At 37.6% G+C, this 24,142-nt stretch overlaps 2 protein-coding genes across 6 annotated transcripts in view; one reads left to right on the forward strand and one right to left on the reverse strand.

Annotated features, from left to right (window-relative positions):
- Positions 1–18,112, reverse strand: part of LOC121425049 (SH3 and PX domain-containing protein 2A-like) — a 65,395-nt gene extending 47,283 nt beyond the window's left edge. For 2 of the 3 annotated variants that reach the window (XM_041620999.1, XM_041620998.1), the window contains exons 1-2: positions 17,962–18,111; positions 7,435–7,551 (exon numbers count right to left, since the gene is read on the reverse strand). In XM_041620999.1, the coding sequence (XP_041476933.1) occupies positions 7,435–7,506 (72 nt within the window). In that variant the 5' untranslated portion in view covers positions 7,507–7,551; positions 17,962–18,111. Of the gene's footprint in view, positions 1–7,434; positions 7,552–17,961 lie in introns of all 3 variants that reach the window. The other variant, XM_041620997.1, reaches the window with a different exon arrangement.
- A 4-nt stretch (positions 18,113–18,116) lies between these two features.
- Positions 18,117–24,129, forward strand: LOC121425051. 3 transcript variants are annotated; one of them, XM_041621003.1, is made up of 4 exons: positions 18,117–18,201; positions 21,016–21,200; positions 21,958–22,087; positions 23,136–24,129. In XM_041621003.1, the coding sequence occupies exons 2-4, from the start codon at positions 21,051–21,053 to the stop codon at positions 23,294–23,296; spliced, it is 441 nt and encodes a 146-aa protein (XP_041476937.1). In that variant the 5' UTR covers positions 18,117–18,201; positions 21,016–21,050; the 3' UTR covers positions 23,297–24,129. The 3 variants fall into 3 exon arrangements, with proteins under 3 accessions (XP_041476937.1, XP_041476935.1, XP_041476936.1); XM_041621001.1 differs by lacking the exon at positions 18,117–18,201 and adding an exon at positions 18,212–18,451; XM_041621002.1 differs by lacking the exon at positions 18,117–18,201 and adding an exon at positions 18,452–18,534.
- The last annotated feature ends 13 nt before the right edge of the window (positions 24,130–24,142 follow it).

The following is a 24,142-nucleotide window of genomic DNA, read 5'->3' on the forward strand; positions in this document are numbered from 1 at the left end:
CGGCAGATGATTTCCGTAAGAAGTTCAGATTTTCTAATCCCGAGGTAGGAGAGACTCCTAGTCAGTTTGTTGTAAGGTTGTCCCATTATTTAGATAAGTGGATAGAATTGTCTGAAGCTCAGCGCTCATATGATGGTATTGTACAATTACTTCTAATGCAGCAAGTCTTAGAGAAAGGAGGTCAAGCACTAGCGTTATTTCTAAAAGAAAGAAAACCAAAATCTGCAGATGAGATGGCAGGTCTGGCAGATACATTTGTTGAGGCACATGGGGGTCATTTTGGAGTACCTAAAAAGAATTCCCCCTTGAACCATAAGAGTAAACCTAAGGGTAATACTACGGTATCCAATGCGCCAATTGCTGAGAACAAGACTAAGGGTGAACAATCAGGCCATCGTAGGAAGGGTCCATGCTTTGTTTGCAACAAAATGGGTCATTTTGCGCAAGATTGTAATGTTAGACTCCAAGGCGCGAGTTTAGTTAGTTCTCCGAAGCCACCAATAGGTAAGCGTAGGAACCAAAAGAATCAGTTAAGAGAAACTCAAGATTTAGTAGGGAAACAGACATCAGGTAGTTGTCCCACTTGTAGTTCTTCTGGGTCTCAGGAAACTCAGATCACTGATAGTGTAGAGTTAGGAGAGTTCTTAGTGTCTTCTGCTGAGTATATTGAATCTCCTTCTAAAGAAATTCTAGAGATAGAAAGGCATAGGGAAGTCACTAGTATGTGTGCTACTTGTAAGCGTCGTTGGCATGATAAGCTTCCAGTTAGGAATGGGAAACTTGAATCACATGATGTGAGCGTCCTTAGGGATACAGGTTGTTCAGGTGTAATCGTGAAGAAGTCACTGGTATTGCCAGAACAGTTTACTGGTCAGTCTAAGTGGTGTGTCTTAATTGACCAAACAATTAGGAAGTTCCCAATAGCTAGGGTCAACATTGATTCTCCTTGGTTTGTTGGCAAGGTAGAAGCTTTGTGCGTAGAGACGCCTGTATTTGACGTAGTTCTTGGTGAAATTGACAATGTGAGACCAGCGAAGGATCCAATTCCAGATTGGAAACCTGGTCAACCATGCAAGTCGCATGAAAATGTGAACATGGCAGTTCAGACTCGAGCTCAGGTTCGTGAAGCTCAGCGGCCACGTCCGACTTTGAAGGTTCCGTCAGCCATACCTGATGTTTCTTCAGAAGACATCAAAGAGGCTCAGATGGCTGACCCAACGCTAAAGAAAGCGATGGAGTATGCTAGTTTGAATAGTAGAGATCGTAAAGATAGTGAAATTTCAGGACATAGTTCATATTTTGTCTTTGATGGTGGATTGTTACACAGGGTTTTTCAACCAAAGTCTGTGCTTAGTGGTAATGAAGTTAGGCAGTTAGTTGTTCCTAAACCTTATAGGCAAGCTGTGTTGAAGTTAGCTCATGAGAGTATAATGGGGGGTCACCAAGGTGTAAAGAAAGTAACTGATAAGGTTTTAGCTAATTTCTATTGGCCTGGAGTCCAAGCAGATATTACTCGGTATTGTAGGTCTTGCGATATCTGTCAGCGAACAGTCCCCAAGGGCAGAATTTCTAAGGTCCCTCTAGGCAAGATGCCTGTGATAGATGTTCCTTTTCTTAGAGTAGCTGTCGATTTGGTAGGCCCAATTAAACCAGTAACTGCTAGAAAGAACATGTATATTCTCACGATAGTAGATTATGCAACCCGCTATCCTGAGGCGGTTGCGTTGGCAAACATTGAGACTAGTACAGTAGCTGAAGCTATGGTAGAGGTCTTTTGTAGAGTTGGGGTTCCCCAAGAGATTCTATCGGATCGTGGTACCCAATTTACCTCGGAGATGATGCGAGAAGTAGGGAGGTTATTGTCGATTCGACAATTAACAACCACACCCTACCACCCCGCTTGTAACGGGTTAGTTGAGAGGTTTAATCAAACACTTAAGCAGATCTTGAAGAGAGTATGTGCAGACCGTCCAAGTGATTGGGACCGGTACTTGGCTCCTGTTCTGTTTGCGTACAGATCAGCCCCTCAGGCTTCACTTGGCTTCTCGCCTTTCGAACTCTTATATGGTAGACAGGTTCGAGGTCCTCTTGAGATACTTAAGGAACTTTGGAGTGGTCAGGCAAATGATTCTGAATTGAAGACTACATATCAGTACATTGTTGATCTTAAGGATAGGCTTGAGAGTACCATGGAAGTAGCACAGGAAGAGTTAAGTAAGTCAACCTCGCGAAATATGAGATACTATAATGCCAAGAGTAGGGTTAGAAAGTTTGTTGCCGGAGATAAGGTTCTGCTTCTCCTTCCATCAGATCACAACAAATTGCTATTACAATGGAAGGGTCCTTTCAAGGTAGTCCATAAATTGAGTGATCTTGATTATCGTCTCGACATGAACGGAAAGGTGAAAACCTTTCATGCTAATCTCTTAAAGAGATACATTGACCGGGCAGAAAGGCCCTATGTTCCTTCGTCTGTTGACAAGTCTGAGGAAGATATCACTTCTGCTGGAGCTTTAGAGGTAGTTGTTGGAGCTTCAGTTATAGATGGGTATGAGGATAGCATTCAAGAGACTCCCTCTATCCCTAGTAGTATAAGGATAGGTGTCCCAGTGTTAGAAGCACAGGAAACCATTGATGATGTTGAACTTGGTTCTGATTTGTCGACTCAACAGAGAAACGAAGTTAGTTCTCTACTTGAGGATTTTCCGGATGTGATGACTGATGTGCCAGGTAAAACCCTTTTAGGCAATCATTCTATTCGTTTGACTTCTGCTGATCCCATTCGACAAAGACCATATCCCGTCCCACATGCACTGCGTTCTGTGATACAGGATGAGACAGAGAAGATGGTCAAAATGGGAGTGATAGAGAAGTCAAATTCTCCTTATTCGTCCCCAATAGTCATAGTAAAGAAATCAGATGGCAGCAATCGTTTCTGTATAGATTTCCGTAGACTGAATCGCATCACAATATTTGATGCAGAACCTTTGCCAAGTGCAGATGAAATCTTTGCTAGTCTTTCTGGATCTTGTTACTTTTCTAAGGTGGACTTAAGCAAAGGTTACTGGCAAATCCCTTTGTCAGAAGATGCCAAAGCCAAGACAGCTTTTCAGAGTCCAAGTGGATTGTTCCAGTTTCGTGTCATGCCGTTTGGTTTGGTCAATGCACCTGCCACTTTTAGCAGGGTCATGAGGTATTTGTTGGCAGACATGAAGCACGTCACCAATTATCTGGATGACATTCTCATTCATACTTCGACTTGGTCAGAACACATATCTACCTTGTATGAGCTTTTGGGAAGATTGCGAGCAGCAGGGCTCACTGCTCGACCCAGCAAGTGCCAACTCGGTTGCACAAAGGTAGAATTCTTAGGCCATATTGTCCAAGCAGGTAAGATCCAACCCATGTTGGATAAGGTAGAGAAGATCCGTGATGCTAAGAAGCCTGACACTAAGAAGCAGCTTCGTGCATTCATATCACATAGATAATCTCTTAAGACCTGTTTTGAAATTGTGTTTTGTTTGTGCCGCTTGAATATTCCTGGGCAATGAGTTCCACATACTGGCGCCTCTGTACATAAACATGCGCTTTGCAGATTCAGACTTTATTTGCATTATTTCCAAATTGAGATTCCCACTTCTTGTGTTATGTGATCTTTCTTTAAGGGAAAATCTATTGATTAGATATGAAGGGGCGAAGTTATTGAGTATGTTAAACATCATTATTGCAACACTTTCATTTCTTTTCTTTTCAAGTGTATCCCAATTTAGTTCATTTAGATTATCGTGTCCGGATGAATCCCAGGCGGTATTTATAATTATTGATAACGCGTGCTGCCCGATTTTGAATCTTTTGGAGGCTATCTTTTAAACATTTGCCGCAATTTCCCCATACTATACGACAAATGAGATGAAATCAGGGTGTTATAGACTAGAATCATGGTATCCTTGTCAACCATACTTCGTATCGAGTTTAGCATAAACAAACCGCTACTACATTTCTTCTGTACATTTTGAATGTGTTTTCCCCATGACAAATTTTCATCTAGAATTACTCCTAAATGTTTACACTGGGTAACTTTTGTTAGGGGGGTTCCATCAATGCGAATATTTAGCGATTCATCTTTGAATAGTTTCAGTCGATTTCTAGTTCCTAGGACAATATATTCAGTTTTTTTTATATTCAAACTAAGCTTATTGTGATCAAGCCATCGTTTCACATTTTGCAAATCTTCATTGATTTTGTTTTCTAGATCAGAGTAGTTGTTACTTGCATAAGTGTCATCTGCATTACTTCCCTAAGGATCATGCAACTCGGTCATTTGTAGGTGAAGTGCAGTGAAATTTGAGATTTAGCCAAAATATTCTTTTATGCTTTTCACATTGCATTTCCTTAACTCCATACTATCCTTAACCTCGGACTATCCTTAACCCCAAGCCCAAACTATTTTTGGGGGGATTCACACTGTCTTTCTTAGCACCGCAATTAACGCCTTAACCCCGGAATATCCCACAGCTCATGAATATTGATGATTTTACCAGACAGAGCGTGATTAATGTGCAATTTCGACTTCTGTGATTGGCTATTGCTTAGCCCCACTTTTCCTTAGCCCGGTTTCATTTCACACTCCATCCCTTAGCACCGCAATTGTGGTGCTAGCCCCGCAATAAGCCGGCTAACCCTCCTTTTTTGCAGGGCCAGATAGTACCATACTATTTACTGTGCTAGCCCACTTTGCTAAAACGTGTGTAAACGAAGTTGGCTAAGCTTAACCCCGGGAAATTGGTGGGGCTAAAGCCCCCCCCCCCCTTTGCCCCACCAATTTCCCGGGGTTAAGGATAAAAAGTACAGTGTGAAAAGCATTTTTGATGGCTGTCAGGATTATCATTAGTCATCACTTCATCATCAAATGTATAATTGCCAAGCTTTGACTGTGGTGTTTGGCACCATCATCTGGAACATTCTGCTCATGGAAAATTGTGATTGCAGTGATTATAATTTACACGTACATGTATCAACGTCTGTGTGATCAGGACTAATTCCTCCTTTTAATACTTTACTTAATGCTGATCAATGACATTCTGTTCCTGAGCACTGCTGTTTTACCGTTATGCATGTATGACAGCTATCTTCATTCACCATTTTTTATCTATTATCATTTCCAATAATATTTCACAAGTTATCCTTATCATAACTACATACTATATAATCTCATCACCATCACATCATCAGCAGCAGCATCACCAACAAAATTTTCTGGACAAATAGACAGTTTGCCAAAAATTGTCAGACATAGCAACAGCCACATGATGGAATATTGTAGACTGTAGTTCATTTTTTTTTAATTCAATTCAATTCAATTCTTTATTCATTCAAATTCAAACAGGTTAAAAAAAAACATATGTACAATGCAAACCAGGGGCGTAGATAGCGGGGTTTCTGTGGGGGAAGAAGCAAAACTATACAGTAATAAAGCAATGAATGCTAGTTAAAATCAATCAATAATAATAGCAGTAATAATCATAACGTACAGCAATGACAAACATGATCAAAATTGGACTTTTATTCAGAGTCAATCATCTTATATGCATTTACAACTTGCAAGTTTTAAGTAATAACAACTGTCTTGCGTCGTCATATACATTTAAGGATCGTTATTCAGAGTTTCACCAAGTACATTTCCTTATAATAATTATGTATTTGCAAAGGAGATAAGTTCAAAATATTTCATTACAGATTTAAGAAAGTGTCGCTTAATCACTCCCTTTCAGAGCAATTGCTTTCATAACACATTAACACTGTTCAAACGAATTAATAAGAAATTACCTATACACATACACTGACCCTTTTCCCTGCTGGCCATGTCCTCAACCCCTACTTTGCAAAGGAAAGGTGAAAATTTTCAGTCTAAACAGTTTAAACAGAGTGTGCTTATCATTTTAGTGTCCGCATATCTGCACGTGGATAAGAAATATAATGTTGAGCTTTTTTTATTTTACCCCTATTACTATAATTGTAATTGATATTTTTTTAGTTATTTGGCTGTTTATTTGTTTATTCCTTTAGTTGTTGATTCAATCGTTTGATCATTAACAATATCGCTACTTTTAAAAGAGTATACTACTATACTAGTAAAATAAGGAATACTAGTTATTCTAGATCATGTTTAGCAGGACTGTCATGACCAAGATGATAACTAGACATCCGACAAATGACATTTCTCTTATGATCATCTTTACTCATTGTCATTAATCAAACAAAAGATTACTGCCATGAAAAATGTGCAAGGAAGTTTGTTTATTACTGGATGCCCTGTTTATTGCTGAAAGCAAAGTGATTAAAAGACACACGAGATAATCCATGAGGCAGATCGTGTTATTTTGTTATCTTTAACTCGTCTGCTTTGGCCCATGATATTTTGTTTTTATCGAGTACGTTATCTCCTTCATTCTTTATATTTATATATTAAATATATACATATATATATATATATATATATATATATATAAAGTATGACCCAGCTAGGGATCATCCCCCCAGGTCTAAGGACCTGTCTACGCCACTGATGCAAACAAATTAAAAATGCATACAATAATACAGAGTAGATCATTTCATAAATAAACAAAACATTGCCTTGACTAAATATCATAACTGAATGAAAGAGAATTTGAGAAGAAAAGCACAGAGGCCCTGTGAGAATAAGTTCTCAAAAGAAATTATAATATATATTACACAGGCATATCTACATTATTATAATAATGTAGAATAACATAAAAAACATGTAAAATAGGGAGAGCAAAATAATTAATACTTGGACAAGAGGGATTTTTTAAGACATCTTTTAAATAAATTTAGATTTGTGTATGATCGTATGTTACGAGGAATGGAATTCCAAACAGTGGGAAAACTAAAGCGGAATGATTTTTTTTGTTAAGGTTGAGAAAACTTTAAATAAATGAAAATCATTGTTTATTTGAGTGTTATAATTGTGAACATTGCTATTTATCTGAAACATCTGCAAATCATTCGATGGTAAAACATTTTGAAAATGTTTTTCATCATTAATATTGTATACTATAGTACCTCTTTGCTAGATTCCAAGGGGGTTGGGATACATTAATTTGAATCACTTTCTACAGTATGAAAACATGCCTGACATCATTCTTATTTTTCTGAAAAATAATGAATTATACATGGCATTTTTGTGAAATCTCAAAGAATTTAAATTTGCTCTTTCAAAAAATTCTGAATGGGAGCATTTCATCCCGAATTTTTATAGCAAGTTATTAGATCTGAAAAATGTATCCTTTGTCGTGATTGGCTGGGAAACAAAGGTGTCTGTGGTTACTTATGGAACAACATCTTTTCTGTCAGTTATGACAACTTTCATGAAATGCTCCCAGAACTTCAACAAAAGGGCAATATAGTACTTACATAATGTTTTGTCGGTTCCCTCCTCTTCTCAATGTCTGTTACGCAGGCATTCAACACCGTTCTTTTTCCCATTTTCTTCAACTACATGTACCGGTAGTTACTTCTCAATTCACTTTCCTGTGTGATAGGGTAAAAGAGCACAAATGAAAGGAAGAAGTTAACTATTCTTCAGATCCAGAAAAGGAATTTCGATAACAAAAGTACCGGTACATGACTTTCTAATACAAGAGTGATGACAAACATCAAAGGAAATAGAAAGATTAAATTCTTTGTGTTCAAAATAAACTCCTACACCAACATGAGTCTACTCTCATTACTCTCAAGTTTGCCCTATCTGAGAAGGAATCTACTTTTCCCAAAGCCCACCATAGACTCATAGAGGGAGACTACAAAGTCAAAAGTAACTCAAAAGACCCCCCCCCCCCTCCCCCCGACCAGAAGCCAACCCAACAAATAGTGGCTGGCTTCTGAAGTGGATGGGGATCTTGACAACTTGTGACTTTTGGTAATCGGGCTTTGGGGAAAATAGCTTTCATCCTAAAACTGCTATCCTGTACCAACATTTTACGCATACAGTACACTGTACATGGCCTTCTCTTTTTCAAACTTACAGTGTACATGTAATTTCAAATTGAATCTAGTTGTAACAGGGCAGGGCTAAAATTGGTAAAATAATTTTCATGAATGCAGAAAAGAAAAGTGGATAAGAAGTAGTTTGAAAGAGATTTCATTTTGGAGCGGGGGGGGGGGGCACTGGGGCAGTATTCAAAATACCCTGACACTTGCCACTGAGAAGTTTGCTTTCATTGGGCACAGCCACATCCAGGAAAGCAGCTTGTAGCTCTGTGATAAATGAAAATACATGTATTTTCAAACTTAAGCAGACGGTAGCTAAAATCCGTCTATTTTGGACTTTTTTTACTTTCTCCTCCGACCTCCAGAGTCCACACTGTGTTTTATTATCAGTTCAGATTAATGTCATTGTTAAGTACCAGTTTCATACATGTAGTTTCATGGTCTTGCATGGCATTTTACTAACGTTAGACCCAATCTATATCTGTCACATGGCAGACACTCCTCACACTAGTCATGCTATGAGGTTACTGGGCTGGGGCCTGGGCAGACACACAACACAGTCACCAGACCTGCGCTGCCAACCTCTGGGAATGAAAAATTGTATTCTGTGATAAAAAGAAATGTATTTTTCCCAAAAAAGTGTATTTCAAAATAAAAATGCATGGCACACTTTTACGCAAAGGGCCCATTGATAGAAGGCATAGTCTGTAGACCCACCCTTTGTTCAGATCACTCATTCAATGAACAAGGTTATAATATAACCTTGTTCTCAGTTATATCTCCATGTGTGGCAAAATAAGGGTGGCAATGTTTGGCTTATTTTCTCTTTTTCTTTGGGGCAAATGCTTGATTTTTTTACACTGACAGTTTTCAGTACACCTATTTTTCATACTACTTTGCTCTTATTTCAATTTGATTCTTTAAATCATTTTTTTCTTAATTAAAAATAGAGATCAAAAAATGAAAATTTTCTTGCCATATTACTTTCCACCAATAGAGGGCGTACACAAAAATATGCCCAAAATTCAAGTTTTGAGCACTCTGGTGAATACAAAAATTATTCCCAAGTTACTAATGAAAAATAAATTGCAACTGTATGAAAATTAGTAATAATTTTGGTCACAAAAGTGATATTTTAATGATTTTTTGAAGTGTGTGCCCTGTACAACATTGGCATACCATAGTCCTACCTGTAGATTCACCACAGGCAGGGTGGTAGCAGTGAACAAGTGGTTCAGATTGGGTTCAGTAAGGGGTCAACTCCAGTTATGGATTGCGCAATATATTCATGGTAGGCCTACAATCAAATTGAGCTTCTGCGTGTGTGCAGGGATAGGAGTTTGCAGTGACCATGCCTCGACAGCGATCGAGTGGCAGTTTCATCTCCGATCTCCCTCACAAACTTTCAAGTGATCGAGAATGGCGTTTGTCATAGCAATCAGCAGTCATTTTGTAACACTTTATATTTGCTTATAAGAAAGAAAAATCAAGTGAAAAAAATGTGAGTGATGTAGTCATCAGTTCATGAATTACTGGTGGAAATTCTGACAATGCAAATTATCATATCTACCATTGCTCTTTGTGTTTACAACATGTACACAACTGAAAAACATGCCGTGTAGAATCAAAACTAGACCAAAAGCTTCGGTCTCTGTTATGTTGTTGGCTGTTCCGCTGAACTCTGTTGGCTCCACTCACCAAATACAGAGACCAATAAAACAGGGAAGTGAAGGTGCACGACAGCCGAAGTAAGTCACTGTTTTTTCCCCTTTTAAGCTAATTTTTCCCTGTTTTGGTGCATTTCAGGCCAAACAGTAGAGGAGCACGGCCAATATTGGAGACTGTCTCCAATGTGGGAGATCATCTCCAATATCAGAGACTTTTGTGAAGAATTTGGGTATCCAATTTCAGAGACAGTCTCCAGTTTTGGAGTCCAATTTCCTTTGTTTACATTTGCTGCAAAAGGATTACCTTGGTGGCAAATAAAAATGTGATAAGCAGATTTATAAGCAGATTTACAATTACCTAGCAGTTTTTTCTACCTTTGAGTTCCTTATTACCTTATTACTTATTACCGGATCTACTGGAAAAATGCAATTAATTATGCAGTCGTGTTTCCAGGTCTATCACTGTTGCTATCTCCATCTAACTATTAAAATAATGTGTGCCTGTGTGCTGTGCCAGAGTTACTATTCCCATGGGTGAGCATATTGCACTGCAGACCAAAACTTCCTAACACCAAGTGTCTACCGAGGAGACTACTAGGGCGTGAAACAGGCCCTAAACGAACAACAACAACAATAAGCAGATTCTTCATGAAAAATTACCCCTTTTCACCGTCTTCTTTTGTTTTGATAAGGATTTTTGTTGTCAATCACACACAAAACAAATGGGCTTCTGACCTCAGTGAGACAAAATTTTGGGTAGAAAAAATCATGCTTTTGTTGGTGTTGTTTCTTTTGTCCTTTTGCAAAGCAAGTCTCCAATGTGGGAGATTGTCTCCCCTATTGGAGATAGTCTCCCATATTGGCCGTGCGCCTCTACTGCCAAAACGGAATAATAATATATTTTGTGTGGTAAAATGTACCACAGTCTGGGGCATGCGCGACTGCTCCCTACATATAGTACTGTGGGATGGGTTGGAACATAGAGGATTCATGTACTATAGAGGCTGTGTGCACACAACAATAGACCCCAAGCCATGTGCATTCATCCATGCTTGGGTGCACAACTCAGCAGAGCTGCATTGTCAGGCCAGCCAAGAGATCTAATGATCACTTGAAGAGTCGACATGAGCGAGACGAGGACGTCTGTGAACAACACAACAACCTTTGCTTCGCCCTTTCGCTCTTCGAGGTTATCTACAACAAGCTACTATATATTACATCTACACCAGGAATACATCACATCCCAGTAATATCACCACAGCAATTGTCTACCAGTTTCTTTGGCCTGTTTTTGGTTCTACCTGCATTATTGTTTTCACCGTGCTTTCGGTTATTTTCAACGTGCCCTGCACCATCACTTTCTTGGTAAGTATCACTGATACTTCCCTCCTGTTAACCCCCTTTCCTTCCTTCCCAACAGGTTAATCCCATACCAACAATCTTTTTTTATTAATTACCACAATGGCGCTTGCGAATCTTACTTTGCGCGAATTGGCATCCCATTAGATTTCAGTTCGTTCTTTTCATTTATTTTGAGTGTGTTTTGGGAGTGTTCTGCTTCCTTCATAAATTTGTGGAAGGGGGTAGATATTGGAGTGTGTTTAAAAGATCGAAAATACATTGTGCTCTTTATTTGTTATTGCTTGTGAGTTGTGATATTAAAGTGATATTCTGATTATTTTTCTGAATGCTTGTTGTCTTGCATGGGAGCGAGACTCCAGAAATAAATTTGTATCTTTGACATTTTGCAAAGCATAAGTCAATCCTTGTATTTAATACGCAATTTGTTTTTTGGATTTAAACTTGTACTAATTTTACTGTCCAATTTTAGTGGGATAATTGTATCAAATTCTCCAGATTATCCCAGCTATCAATTTTGTTATATTTCCCACATTGCGCAAAATTGCGAGATTTTGGAACTTTGATTTTCTAGTCTCTTTCCCATATTTTGTTTGTGTAATTTTTGAGTGATTCTGAATGCTGAATTTTCATGCTCTTGCTGTGTTCTGTTTGTGAATTTTTGCCTTGGGCGTGGCTCAGTTAGTGAATGAACCAAGCTGCATTGTGCTTGTTTTCTTTCACTTGTTTGGCTGAGCATTAGTTCAATAGTTTGTTGAAAATTGTATAGTCACCACATTTTCCAATTTGAAATAATTATTGTTTTCTGGATTAAAATAAAATAAGTGGATACTTATTTTCAGCCATTTTCCAAGGAAGTTCCTTGTTTAATAATAAAAAAAGATAGCTTGATTTTAGGAATCGAAATCAGGATATATTTGATATTCTTCGGTATATTGTCTTGCTATGAAATCTCAAGGTGGGATTAGGAATTTTGATTTCTGCTTGGAATTCCACATTATCATCGAATTTGACATTGTTCTGCGCTGAATGCAATTTAGCAGGAAGGTATTTTTAGCCTGGAATTTTATATTCTACTTATATTCCTTCACTGTGATTGGTTTAAATCTTTGAACTAAGCAAATTTGCAAAGAATTTTCTGTTAATAGGTCCAATTGGGTTTCATGTTTTTGAAATATGGTTGTTTGAAATACTTTTGATCAAACTGTGGAGGATACCACATGTTTTCTAGAAGTCAATGGCAGACCTATTCCACTTGGTTTAATAAAGAAAAAGTTTCTGTTTTAGACAAACCAATTTATGATGGCATTAATGGTAGTTGGAAAGTTTTTCTTCAACAATTTTCTCGGTATGCCGATAAAGCAGGTTGGACCGCCAGGCAGAGAATCAATAATTTGTATTTGTGTTTGCAGGGGCAAGCTGCTGAATTTTGTGCAGCTATATTTGAAAGCAACCCCAGAATTGATTACTTTGATTTAGTTTTTGAATTGGGACATAGATTTGGAAACGATCCTCCTAATACATTCCCTCAAAATGTTCAAACACATCAAAGAGGGCATAGTTCTTTTGCTAGCGAGTTTTCTTCTCCATATTATTTTTCCAGTCCCATCACACAATCTCCTGTTCCTAATGTTTCGCAGGATTCTACCCCACTTATTGCTAAGTCTTTGAATCATTTAATACACCCCAATGAAGTTAAGGATTCTAACGAAGATTGTGCCACAGAGATGGCATCAAACAATAAATTGTTAGACAATATTCTTCATACCCTTTCTGAACTTGAGTCAAACAATAGACCACAACTTATGGCAAAACGTTTTCTAAACTCAGTTCATTCATGTCCCAAAACTCCCTTCTCTGATAATCACCCAAACTGGGAAGGGTTGAAGATAGAGGCCGACCTTCAACCTTAATAACAGAAGGCCAGGGCTCCGTATTAAGCAAAAAGAAATTAGATCCACCCAAATCTGGTAGTCTGATCTCTGGCAATGGGGAGGGCTTTGACCCAACAGTTGAAATAAATGTGGCTTTGACCACAGCTCTTGAAACTGAGGGCTCCCAATCCAATGGGGAGGGCTTTGACCCAACAGTTAAAATAAATGTGGCTTTGACCACAGCTCTTGAAACTGAGGGCTCCCAATCCAGTGGGGAGGGTTCTGACCCGAAAGTTGAATCAGAAGTGGCTTTGACCACAACTTTTGAAACTGAGGGCTCCCAATCCATACCTGACCAGGGACTGACTTCAACAGTAAGGGGAAGTTTGATTTCAATAACAAATTAGATGAAGGTGTTTCCTCATTTTCTAGTAAGGGTCCATCCTTATTTGTTAATACTCCTATTATTTCTGAATCTGCAAAGGAGCAGTGCAAAAATATTATTTCTGATCCTTTATTTTTAAGTCCTAAAGTGGTAGAAAGAGAAGCCACTCCAGCCAAAACAGAGTTGAGAGCTAACACTGTAAATAATAAGGCTGTCAACTCTGATGACATTTCTGATAGTTCAGAAATTACTGTTCAATCCAAGCCGAATTGGCATGATGTAAATATGTGTAAGATTGGGTTGAATTTGTTCGGGTTTAATCCTAACCCACATGCAGTGCACTGGGATAGCGTTGTAGCTTTTCAGCGTCAAAGTCAAGGGTGGAGTGACCCGCTTCTGTATTTTGGTTTTGCGCGAGATCACCGTTGCTATCCTTTTAGGTTGTACGGTACCACCTTGGTACCACCATGGAATTGCGTAAAATATTTTGCCTGCATACTTTCAAGAAATTGTATTTTGGCATTGATGATTTTCCTTTACTATAATTTGAAAATACCTTGTTATTAATTTGCTCAAATTTGATAAGGTATTCACTGAAGAGAATTCTCATAACATACTTTGTGTATTTATTACTCAGAGACAACTTGTCTTGTATTCTTTGATTTTGTTCAGTTTTTGACTTGGGAATTTACACCATTGCTTGGTATTCATATTTTGTACCAAAATTGATTTAGATTCAAAAGCATGGTGTTCTAAATATCCAAATCTGAAGATAGTCTTTCATTTGTGATTAGGAATCAAAATCCTACACTCGTCATTTGCACAGGTGTCTCGAACACAATTAACTCAAAGTGTCGAGAACACAACCCCCAAATATCAGTTCCAGGGGAACGAAACCCAAGAAGAACTCTGGGTTCACTTAAACATAAAATAAATAAAAAGGAGGGGGTAGGGAATAATGAAAATTTCATTAAATATTTAGTGATTTTATTGATTTAAAATAAATCATGTCTGTGAACATTGTTACTTTATCCCTTTAAAGTTATATAACTATGTTGAGGAATGCTTTTGAAGTTAAGTTTCTTCTATCCAGGCTTAACATGCGCATATAACATACAGCACACCCTTTAGGTTTTATCAAAAGGGTAAAATGCTTTTGAATTCAAAATGATTCAGAGTTATTTCAATTGATAATGTTTGTAAGCAGATTCCTTAGGCCATTGTGTTCAAAGCTTTTATACAAAACTACTCCCCATAATTAAGCAGATACTTTAGATAATTTAATTCAGTGCTTTCTATAGAAAGCTATTTCCATTGATCAAGGGTTCTTCAGTCAATTGGAGGATTTGCAGAAAGCCTCCGAATATAAGCTATTGATCAATTTCAATCAAATAATACAAATGTATTTCTTTTGTTTAGTTTCTTAAGCAGACCCTCTGAATATTTGAGAGCAGACTTGAGAAACACCCAAATTTGTTGTCTTCAACCCTGATTGCAGAACATACCGTACATAATAGGTTGGAATTGCTATTGTCTGTAGAAAGTAGGGCAATCTATTAAACTCTTTAAGGGTGACACAAACTTTTCAGACTATAGGTGAAAACATTGTAAATAGTTCACCTTTGGAGTAATTCCTCTTCCAGGGCAATGCGTTATGTAATTTGCATTCTTTCTCTAAGAATCTTCCAGGGCTGGGTGTTAGTTTATCTAAATTGTTCAGACAAGTTTGTCTGAATTAATCTTAATTGTTAATCAGGGGTGTTACTAGGGAGTTCCAATTCATTTGGTTTATTCAGTACATATCTATTTTGAGAGTACTTGTTATTTCCCATGTGCTTGTCCATGGTCAAAATACATGTACTTACCTCGGAATATTTTTTGTGCTGATGAACTAAACAATGTCTTTGTAGCTGCAAATTGACATTCATTTTCTAAAGTCTGACATTTTTACTTTCACCTAGAATGTCATTGACACCATTGAATACAATTCCTTTAACATTGACATAAAGTCACTTAAAATAATGGGAAATATTATTTATCATTATGCTATAAATCATTAATTAACTTGAAAAGCTATTTTGATATTTTTATGTAATTGGAGACAAGAATTACACAAATATAAACACTTGTCAATAATTTCAATCTATATCTTTTTTGATGGGAGTTTAATTTGTGGTCTTTCTTAAATTAGTTAATGAATAGAACTTATACTTGGAGCAAATGAGTTTCCAGTCCATTGCTTCCAAAATGTTTGAGTACATGTAGTTTACAAATCAGGTGAAAAATATTATGCTACTTAACACTTTGGCACAATATTCCTGGGATTATTTTATGCAGGTTACATGTATGAGGTCTTGAATTTTATGACTTCAGACTTCATCATTGTGCAGAGCTATTCATTTTTAAACTTCACAACAACCAGAATGTGTTTTTCTTTATTCTGGTTACACCCTCCTTGGGAATCTTTTAACTTATAGATTTCTGCAAGGAAGATATAAACATCGTTAAAACCAAGCAAATTGATAGAGTTCAATAAGGTTCTCTTTTTACTGGATAGATGACAAATATTAACAGATTCTCCTGAATCTGATTGCTCGTCTCTTGGCAATAAGGGCGGAGATCCATCAAAGGACTCCAGACCAAATTCTGCCCAAGGACTAGCCTCAGAAATTGAGATTTGTATTTATTCAGTAATAATAATCAAGCCCCAAATCCTTACAAGTCTAAGAATTTATCTTTATGGAAGGGGTTAAGAGTAAAACAAATTTTATAGAAATTTGTTGACCTTTGGGTCAACTATTTTTCTGGCTGCTGCAAGCATGCGTTCATATGTACATTACAAATTTTAGAAATTCCAGTATTCCTGGGATGAGGTTAAGCTTGTCAAGTGAAGGGTTCAATAATCAATTAAAAGGATCATTCATAAATTCACATTGATGAGCTACCCCATTAATCGTCTGCTCAAAAAGCTTTAACTTTTTCATAAGAATTATTTTTTCTGGCTTCTGTAGACAATGGTTCAGGTGTCGTTCCCTTACAGGAGTAAAGATTTCTAGATCTTGACTTGTGGGATGATAACCACCAACAAAGTCTTCATAAGCATTTCAATGAATATATGCATTCATGTATTCTCCTTTCCCTTGCGGGCGTAAGGCTTGACCTTCGCTCTTTTGGTAGTCCATTTCCCTTGTGGGCGTAAGGCTTGACCTTAGCTCTTCTGGCAGTCCATTCTGATATATATTTTTGCAAAACTTTAGAAATCCCTCTTGTAGTCTCGGTATTAGCATCAAGTTTATCATGTGGCAGCGTTTGTTTGATTAAAATACTTGTATCCAAAAGTCACATTGATAAGTCCCCCCTTGACCTTTTACCTGAGAAGTTGGATAGTTGTTTTATTTAAAATAAATTTGGGCATATAAATATACCGACTAAATGGCATGTTCATCCTCTGACCCTTGCGACTCCAGACAGTTTCTTGCAAACTTCTGAGAGCGGCAGTGGATTAACATTTATCGTTCCCTCCTTTCACTGAGGATTGCTTAGATCCACATGTGTACATATGACATATGGCCGGACGACAACAGTCCAAAAATAAGGGAAGTAACGATGTTCTAAAGTCGGGGGGAGTGTGGTAAAATGTACCACAGTCTGGGGCACGCGCGACTGCTCCCTACATATAGTACTGTGGGATGGGTTGGAACATAGAGGATTCATGTACTATAGAGGCTGTGTGCACACAACAATAGACCCCAAGCCATGTGCATTCATCCATGCTTGGGTGCACAACTCAGCAGAGCTGCATTGTCAGGCCAGCCAAGAGATCTAATGATCACTTGAAGAGTCGACATGAGCGAGACGAGGACGTCTGTGAACACAACACAACAACCTTTGCTTCGCCCTTTCGCTCTTCGAGGTTATCTACAACAAGCTACTATATATTACATCTACACCAGGAATACTTCACATCCCAGTAATATCACCACAGCAATTGTCTACCAGTTTCTTTGGCCTGTTTTTGGTTCTACCTCATTATTGTTTTCACCGTGCTTTCGGTTATTTTCAACGTGCCCTGCACCATCACTTTTTTGGTAAGTATCACTGATACTTCCCTCCTGATAACCCCCTTTCCTTCCTTCCCAACAGGTTAATCCCATACCAACAATCTTTTTTTATTAATTACCACATTTGGTACAGTTCTTTTTATACACAAAAATCTGTCTGTGTACAAGGAGAAATTTTTAAAAAATATAAATGTTTGAAACTCCTCGAAACAGACGGCTGCCGGCTGCCAGCTGTCTAATATTATAAATGATAATCTACACATACACTGCATCAAAAAATGAATTTCAAAACAGGCCTAGTCGATAGAGCTAGACTGGCTGGAGCAAAGTTTTTATTTTCAGTCCAGTTTTTAAAAAAATAAGCATGCAAACCAAAATGCCATTAGCATTAATGAAATCCCCCCCCCCCACAATTGACAGAGCAGAGCACATCATCAAAACAAACAGGGTCATCATTCCTCTAAGTCTAAGCCACCAGGCGCAGTCCGCTCCCTGCCGCGGGTCGGGGCGCGACGGCACTAGAGGTCACGTTCTCAATCCGCCCGCTCCCTGGGCCTGGGCCTGGTTAGAATATCGGTATCCTGTATTATAAAATCTTGACTTACCACGTTGCACTCGCTGAAAATCTTGCTATACTTGTAAAAGTGTAGGCTTAGTGTATCAAAGTAAATCAAAAAGTAATCCAGTCAGTAATTAGAGTCTTAAAAGCTTGACGGAAAGTTCACACTGCACTGCTGCACTCCACAACAGTCAACAAGCAACACCACGTAGATCAACAACTTCACTCCTTTTCCTGGGTCGTGAACTTTTGGGTGGCAGACTGTTTAGGCTTTTATCATCCGTTTGTAAGTGCAAAATATCCCCTGCCCACATGGCCATTGTATGGTTAATTCACTTGTGAGGGTTAGTTGCCTACTTAAAGACTACTAAAACACGATGATGTTGATGTTTTGAATTTGAGATGTGACTGAGTTGAGAATGAGATGAGCCGAGCTTTTATAGCTGAACTGACAACTTTATAGGAATAAGGAATAACAAATTCACGTAGCATCGCTCGGGACGTTGTCAATCTGGAAAACCAGCTGTAAATGCGAGGTTCGTATATATTCCAGCCTTCACAAAGCACAGGGACAAACACAACATCAACATGAACATGTAGCTTTGATTTTTGAATACCGGTAATATGATCATTGTTTTATGTAGGCCTATTGACTATTGTATTGTAATCACTGATGTATTTGTGTAACTTGGTATACCGGTATTAATTATCTATCTGTTGTAATTGTAATCTAAAATATTTATGAACATTGATTTCACTTCTTAGTAGTAAACAAGTGTGGTACTTGGGTAAAGGGAAATAAACATTTACATTGTAAATGAAGAATCCGGCATAACTTGGAAGACATTTCCAGTTACCCAAATGGTTCCAGTTTAAAAAGGATTTCCATTTTCCAGTCACCCCACTGGAACGTTCCAGTTAGAAGGCATTTCCAGTTACTCAACTGGTTCCAGTTAGATTTTCCAGTTGCCCGACTGGTTTCAATGGGAAAATGTTATATTTCAATTGGATTTTGGTCATGGAAATGTTTATAATCTAGAGATGATAAGAAGATGAGCAGGGTCCCGTAACACAAAAGTTAGAGATTAATTGTTAATTTAAAAGAACAGTTCCGATTGGTTCCTAGTCAGTCTACTGGGCAATTAATTGCAAACCTTTGTGTTATAATAGCCCCTGGTCCAAAAATTGGGATTGTCCCAGAAAACAGGGATATCCCAATGAATAAACTTATCATGACTTGATTAATTGAGATTTTCCTGGTTTATGACGACAGTTTTTTTTTTTTCACTTCCCCCTGCGGGACATAGACAAAAATTATGGAGATTGACAGTGCTAAAGATAGATTAAGTGGCCCGTATTCTGAACTCAGGTTTAAATTTAACCCTGGTTTAATGTTGCTGGTTTAACTAATGGATAGCCAATTGGGGCATAAATCTCCCTAGCAGTACAAATCCAATTACTCATTTGACACTTAAATCATTCAGAACTGTCTGGAAAGGATATGGGCCCCGTATTACAAAGAGTTATGACTGATCCAATCAATCCCAACTTTATGGAAATCCGACAGTGTCATAACTTTCTTCAGGGAATTTGCAAAATGTCCTTTGTAAACAAAGAACACACCAAATTGTTAAGAAATCAATGAATTTATAAGTATACATCATATCAAGAAATATTTTTTGAACGAACATGCATTTTATATGTCGACGTTTCTGGCCGTCCATAGTTGCGATTGATCGGATCAATCGCAACTCTTTGTAAGGCGGGGCCCCTGAAGTTTATTTCTTAATTATGAGAGCAAAAGGAAACAAATGGGCAGTTCCACGGTTACGGAGTGACATTCAGAAGCAACATTTTTGCATTCAAACAAAGATATATCCCATATTTGAATAATTATTTGCAAAGAAATGGTAACTGACAGTAGTTGATGAAACTCACTTTTCAAAATAATAAAATTCATTATTTTGATCCACTGAATTAATGAGATATGAATATTAATCATGGCTACGGAGTGACACAAAATAGACATGCATATTCTAGGAGAAAACATATTGCTCAAACTCTGTGAATTTTGAATTGCTATCATAATTTTGATTTATTGATTGGATTCTATGTTGTTCTGGCTTTAATATGCTGCATTACATTAAAAGATTGGTGAATTAGACTTAAAACGTGAACCCATTCCAGATTAAGGAGTGACATGAGAAATAGCCACTCATAAAACAACATAAAATGAACTTATATTTTAAAATTTTTGTTTGATATGATGTAAAATGATGACCTTCAAATTATCCAAAAGGAAATTTCACAAAACAAGCAATAGTTTTCTGTTAAATTGAAATTAAGTAAAAACAATATACGTAGTCCCATGTATAGGATTTCGTGTATGGTTCCGATCCTCCTACAAGGAGATGCGTAAGAAAGTATTTTTTTCTAATTATGCTCCCCTTTTGTATTTAGGAAATTCCATATGAGTTTTGATAGAAAAAATTTGATGGACAGATTTGAAATAGAGCCAATTACAAATTATTGGAAAATGTCCACTTTTACTTGGAATTGCCCAAAAGCAATATACAAGTCATAGTTTTTTTAATTTTTGGCTCCCATAATTTTAGCACAGAGTTAGACCATGGTATGAGTTAACCTGACTTCAGAATACAGTCCTATACAGTCGTTGCAGAAAGAGTTGCGTTTAAATGCAAGTTAAAAAATCAAACGCAAGTCCCAAATGCGCGCTGTTGATTGGTTGAAAATCAAGTTGCGCATGATTTTTAGAGTTGCGATTGATTGCAACTCTTTCTGCAACGGGCACCAGTAACCTCAATTCCCCCCCCCCCCCCCCCCGGTTCATTCATTGTATATTTTTGCCCTCTTCCAATAATCTTGATAAAAACACATATGATTGGTGTCAGCAATGACAGGTGAATGAACTTTCCTAGATTTTTTGTGTGGAGAAATCTTTGAAAACTGAGACATTCCCTGTAAACTGGGAAGATACCAATTTTCTGACCAGCTCCTTCACTGATGATCGATCTACCTGTCATTCATTGATCAAAAACAATTCTAAAAATAATATAAGCACATTTCCATGTCATTACAGATCTCGACCAGATTCTGGCTATATAGTGTTTGGAAATGAATACCAAAGAGAAGCAATGCTTGCAGTCTGTGCATGACCTGATTTTGCGAGATGTACGTGCTTGTGATGTTCAAGACTACCTCTTTGAGACCAGTGTTCTAAATTTGGATGACCTGACTTCATTAGAAGAGGAGAAAAACCCAAAAGTACTAGAATAATCTGTTTTAATCCACTCAGGGGGCCATTGTCAAATATGATGTGCAATTTTGCCTGCATGCAAGCGTTTATCGCTTATCAAGTGACAAGTGCTCATAACATAGGCTACAAACAAGTGTAGAGTAAAATTGTTGGCTATAGCATATCTGTGTGATGTAGAGTGAATAAGACATGCTTTGCATATTCTGGTCAGAAATAATGCTTTATTGAGGTTAAAGCTAAATTAAAGTAGTTGCAGTAAACACTGATTTTGTGAGAAAGTCTGTAAAACCAAAGTTAATTATTACTATATCATCATGGATATAGAGCTGGTACAGTTATTGAACTTTGTGAAATCATAAAATCTAAGCTGAAAAACGATCACACTAATGATTGCGAACACAGATAGGCAAACGTGGGACAGTGTATTATTATTGCTGGAATAAAGACCCAATGGAAGTGATCGAATCTGCGCTTATTTTGCTCATTTCTCAGCAATTACACAATTTCTTCCAGAATCCTTTGTCACATATTTTGTATTCATACAAACAGACACTTGGATGGTCATTTTATTAGATTCTGTAAAAAGTATTTTTGAGATCGTTACCACAACTGGCATTTATCTTTAAGCGATTATTTGACTTGCATGGAATGTCGACTTAGGCAAAGTTGTCTGTAATTGTACAATGCATAACATTCTTTTGATCCAGAACTTTTACATAATTCTATGGTTACAAAGTAACTTTTACGCATAATTTTTGTTTTCAGAAACAACTAGAGATGATACTTAAATGTGTGAATGACAGACCTGATTCTTTTCAACACTTCTCAGATGCATTGCGAGACAGACATCCATATATCCTTCAAGAAATGGAAAAAGCACAAGTTTCAGCTTTTGGTAATTGTAAAATCTATCTAACCTTGTTTACAAGCCGGTATTTAAGGGGAAGGGGGCACCCTGTCTTTCAAAATGGACCCTGAGCAAGTGATCATCAGAGTACCCGAAACATATATTTTTTCCTTTTTTTTTCACCCTAAACTGTACCTCAAATATTTCATTTCTGTGATAAGGTGTAACACACCATTCACATTATCCACTATCCAGGTTATTGAAAGTTTTTCCTATTCATCTTATTTTATCAATTTTCACACCATTTTCATCCTACACATGCACATTGCCTGGCCATGAAAACAATGAATTGCCAATTCGTCCACTGCCAACTCGTCCACTCACCACATGGTCTACCTTCATTTAGTCTAAAACCATTTAATAGGTCCAATCATCACTTCGTCTAATCACCTGTTCGTCCTTGACCATTTCGTCTCATAACCAGTTGGTCTAATATTCTGTTTTCATTCCTTTTGCCCAATTAACATTGTCTATTATTTGAGACCAAATGGTATATGGACGAAATGGCTATTGTTATTGGACCAACTGGTTATTAGACAAAATGATGAGTGGACAAAATGGCAATGAGATCATGTGGATATTGGATGAACTGATGGTAGACCAAATGAAAGTAGAGGAGTTGGCAATGGACGAATTGGCATTGCACCAATTGAAAGTAAACCATGAAAACAACCCTTTCTGCATGCTTTTATGTACTAGCATGGTATCGACCTTGTGGTGGCAGCATGTGTATTTTCTGTACCACAACATTGTAACAGAATTATTTTCGGTTGGCCTGGAATGATTCAAGTAAGGGGTCTATTTTTCTAGTTTATTATTTAAGTACAACATCTCTACCCCTATCTTTTTTATTAGAGTTTGAGATGAACTGTCAATATTATGAAATACCAGTGCTACCTAACAATGATCAATGAGAGGTTTTAGTATAAAGAGGATAGATTCAGTGATTAGTTGAATTAAGGTTTCTTCCAAGTCATTAGCTTTCCCAGTATATGTTTTTATTACTTATTCATCCCTTTTATTTTTTACTCAACAGGTCACATTTCTTCTGCTTCTCAGCAGCCTGTTTGTCCCACCAAGAACTATGAGATTATTGGTGATGGAAACTTTGTTGTTGCTGAGTCCGAAAATACAAGAGTTCACATGAAGCGAAGAGATGTTCCTACTGCAGGCCTCACGGGACCAGAGCCAAGTTGATAAAGGATTTTATGTTTCCAACACCTTTCTGCTCGTTGTCTCACCTGAAGAAAGTTCATCAGGGTCGCGTGTTACAAAGAGTTGTGATTGATCCGATCAACCTAAACTGTATGGCAATCTATCATGTAATAGTTTGTCCTAACATAAATGAAACTTTGCATAATGTTGTTTTGTAAGCGTAGAGGAGCATTCTGAATTGTCAAGAAAATGGCGAACATATGATTATAGCTACATCATAATATCTAGAAAAAAAATAGAGCAAACGTATGATTACAGCTACATCACATCTAGAAATTTTTTGTTAGCAAACGTGCACTTTATCTGTTGATGTGGCTGTCTGTCCATAGTTGGGAACGATCAGATCAATCACAAATCCTTGTGAGACGGGGCCATGGAGTAACTTCTCAATCATCTGCAGCCAAGTTATGGAGCCGGATAGCTATGATACTGAACACCGTTCCATGCTTCGTCTGCTGGCCAGTTGTAGGATTTCGGTTGGAGGACATTCCTCACCTTGCCCATTGTGAGGTAAAATGTGGTTCAATATTCAATGAGTGGTTTAACAGCAGCATCATTTGTGTATGTGCCAGGATTTCTAACTGCAAGGACAGAAACCTATATCAGAGTGTCTAAGAACAGGTTTCAGTCATCCGTAAAGTTGTGCGTAACTTTATGAACAGCTTTATGAAACACCACCCTGGTAACTTTGCCCCATATCTTTTGGGACTGCAGATATCTATTTGACTTAAAAGTTATGCATTAATATTAATAATATATAGCATTTATGAGGCGCCGATCTATCTAGTTGCCTATTCAGTGGCGCACTATATATTACGCCGGCTGTAG

This window comes from Lytechinus variegatus, chromosome 12 (assembly GCF_018143015.1).
Source record: "Lytechinus variegatus isolate NC3 chromosome 12, Lvar_3.0, whole genome shotgun sequence".
NCBI classification, from domain to species: domain Eukaryota; kingdom Metazoa; phylum Echinodermata; class Echinoidea; order Temnopleuroida; family Toxopneustidae; genus Lytechinus; species Lytechinus variegatus.